Source organism: Lynx canadensis, chromosome D1 (assembly GCF_007474595.2).
Source record: "Lynx canadensis isolate LIC74 chromosome D1, mLynCan4.pri.v2, whole genome shotgun sequence".
NCBI lineage: Eukaryota > Metazoa > Chordata > Mammalia > Carnivora > Felidae > Lynx > Lynx canadensis.
Genome location: NC_044312.2, coordinates 62280338 through 62281857, shown reverse-complemented (window position 1 = coordinate 62281857; position 1520 = coordinate 62280338). Strand labels below are relative to the sequence as shown.

Here is a 1520-nt window from a genome sequence, read left to right as displayed (position 1 = left end):
GAGAATTGTTGAATTGACAGAAGAATATTTAGGTGAAAATTTTCCTCCAGATATTGAAGAAGTGGGGCAAATAGGCAGCAGTAGGCTGGTTTGCCAGAGTCCTAATGATGCACTGGCAATAAGGAATGCAGATTTGCTAATTCGCACCTGACCCCTGTTATTTCTTTGAATGGATACCTCAGTAAGATGTTACTGAGACTTATGCCAGGTAGGATATTCAATACTTACAGCTTTGAGAAATTTCAGACTGAACTTGGAACTTTAGTTGACAACAAGGGGCCAGTAATGATCCCAGGTCATGGATCTGGTGGGACATAGTCCCAATATAGTAACAATACCGTTATGGTAATGTCTATAGATAGGGAATTATTGGTTTAGTTGACGTCTCTTGGCAGCCTTTGGTAAATGCTACAGAGATTGTGACAGGAAGTAGGTTGTGTTTGCCTTAGTGTTTGTTATGTGTTGGGAATGAAAGGATCTTAGTTCTGGAAAAAACTTAAAGGGAATTTATGGCCACTCAGTTCTAGGAAAAAAAAATTACATTTTGTCTTCAAGGAATTACAGTTACCACGATGGCCACATTGAATCTGACAAGTTTCAATCCAGGCTCTTTCATTTTGGTGGGGATCCCAGGGCTGGAGCAATTCCACATCTGGATTGGGATTCCTTTCTTCACTATCTATCTGGTGGCCCTTGCTGGTAATGGCATCCTTCTTTACCTCATCACTGTGGACCACAGCCTCCACGAACCCATGTTCTTCTTTCTCTCCATGTTGGCCTCTGCAGACCTCGTATTATGCACCACGTGTGTCCCCAAAACACTTGGCATATTCTGGTTGAAAGCTCAGAAAATCACTTTTCCTGGTTGCCTTACCCAGTTGTTCTTTCTTCACTTCAGCTTTTTTCTGGACTCCGCCATTTTGTTGGGCATGGCATTTGACCGTTACATGGCCATTTGCTGCCCTTTGAGATACACAAGTGTTTTGACACCAAGGACAATTGTCAAGATCATGGTGGGCATTGTGGGTCGGAGCTTTGGTGTCATTTTGCCTGTTGTTTTCCTGGTGAAGCGTTTGCCCTTCTGCAAGTCACGTATCATCCCTCACACATACTGTGAACATATAGGGGTTGCCCGACTCGCCTGTGCTGACATCTCCATCAACATCTGGTATGGTTTTGCTGTGCCTGTGATGACTATTATCTCAGACCTGGTCCTCATTGGTATTTCCTATGCTCTCATCCTTCATGCTGTTTTCCATCTTCCATCCAGAGATGCCCGCCAGAAAGCCCTCAGCACCTGCGGTTCCCATGTCTGTGTCATTCTCATATTCTACACACCAGCCATATTCTCTGTCCTCACTCATCGCTTCGGACACAATATCTCTCGCACCTTTCACATCATATTTGCCAACCTCTATGTGGCAATCCCTCCTGCACTCAATCCCATCATTTATGGTGTAAAAACCAAGCAGATCAGGGACAAGGTCATCCTCCTACTCTTTCCTAAAGGGATGAAGTGA

General features: G+C 44.1%; 1 protein-coding gene across 1 annotated transcript; it reads left to right on the top strand.

Moving 5' to 3' along the window:
* The first annotated feature begins 569 nt into the window (after nt 1-569).
* Nucleotides 570-1520, top strand: LOC115525591 (olfactory receptor 52H1-like). Its single transcript, XM_030332836.1, has one exon. The coding sequence runs from the start codon at nt 573-575 to the stop codon at nt 1518-1520; it is 948 nt and encodes a 315-aa protein (XP_030188696.1). The 5' UTR covers nt 570-572.

Coding starts and splice junctions, on each gene's coding strand:
- LOC115525591 (XM_030332836.1), top strand. CDS start 573: ATGGCCACATTGAATCTGACAAGTTTCAATCCAGGCTCTTTCATTTTG.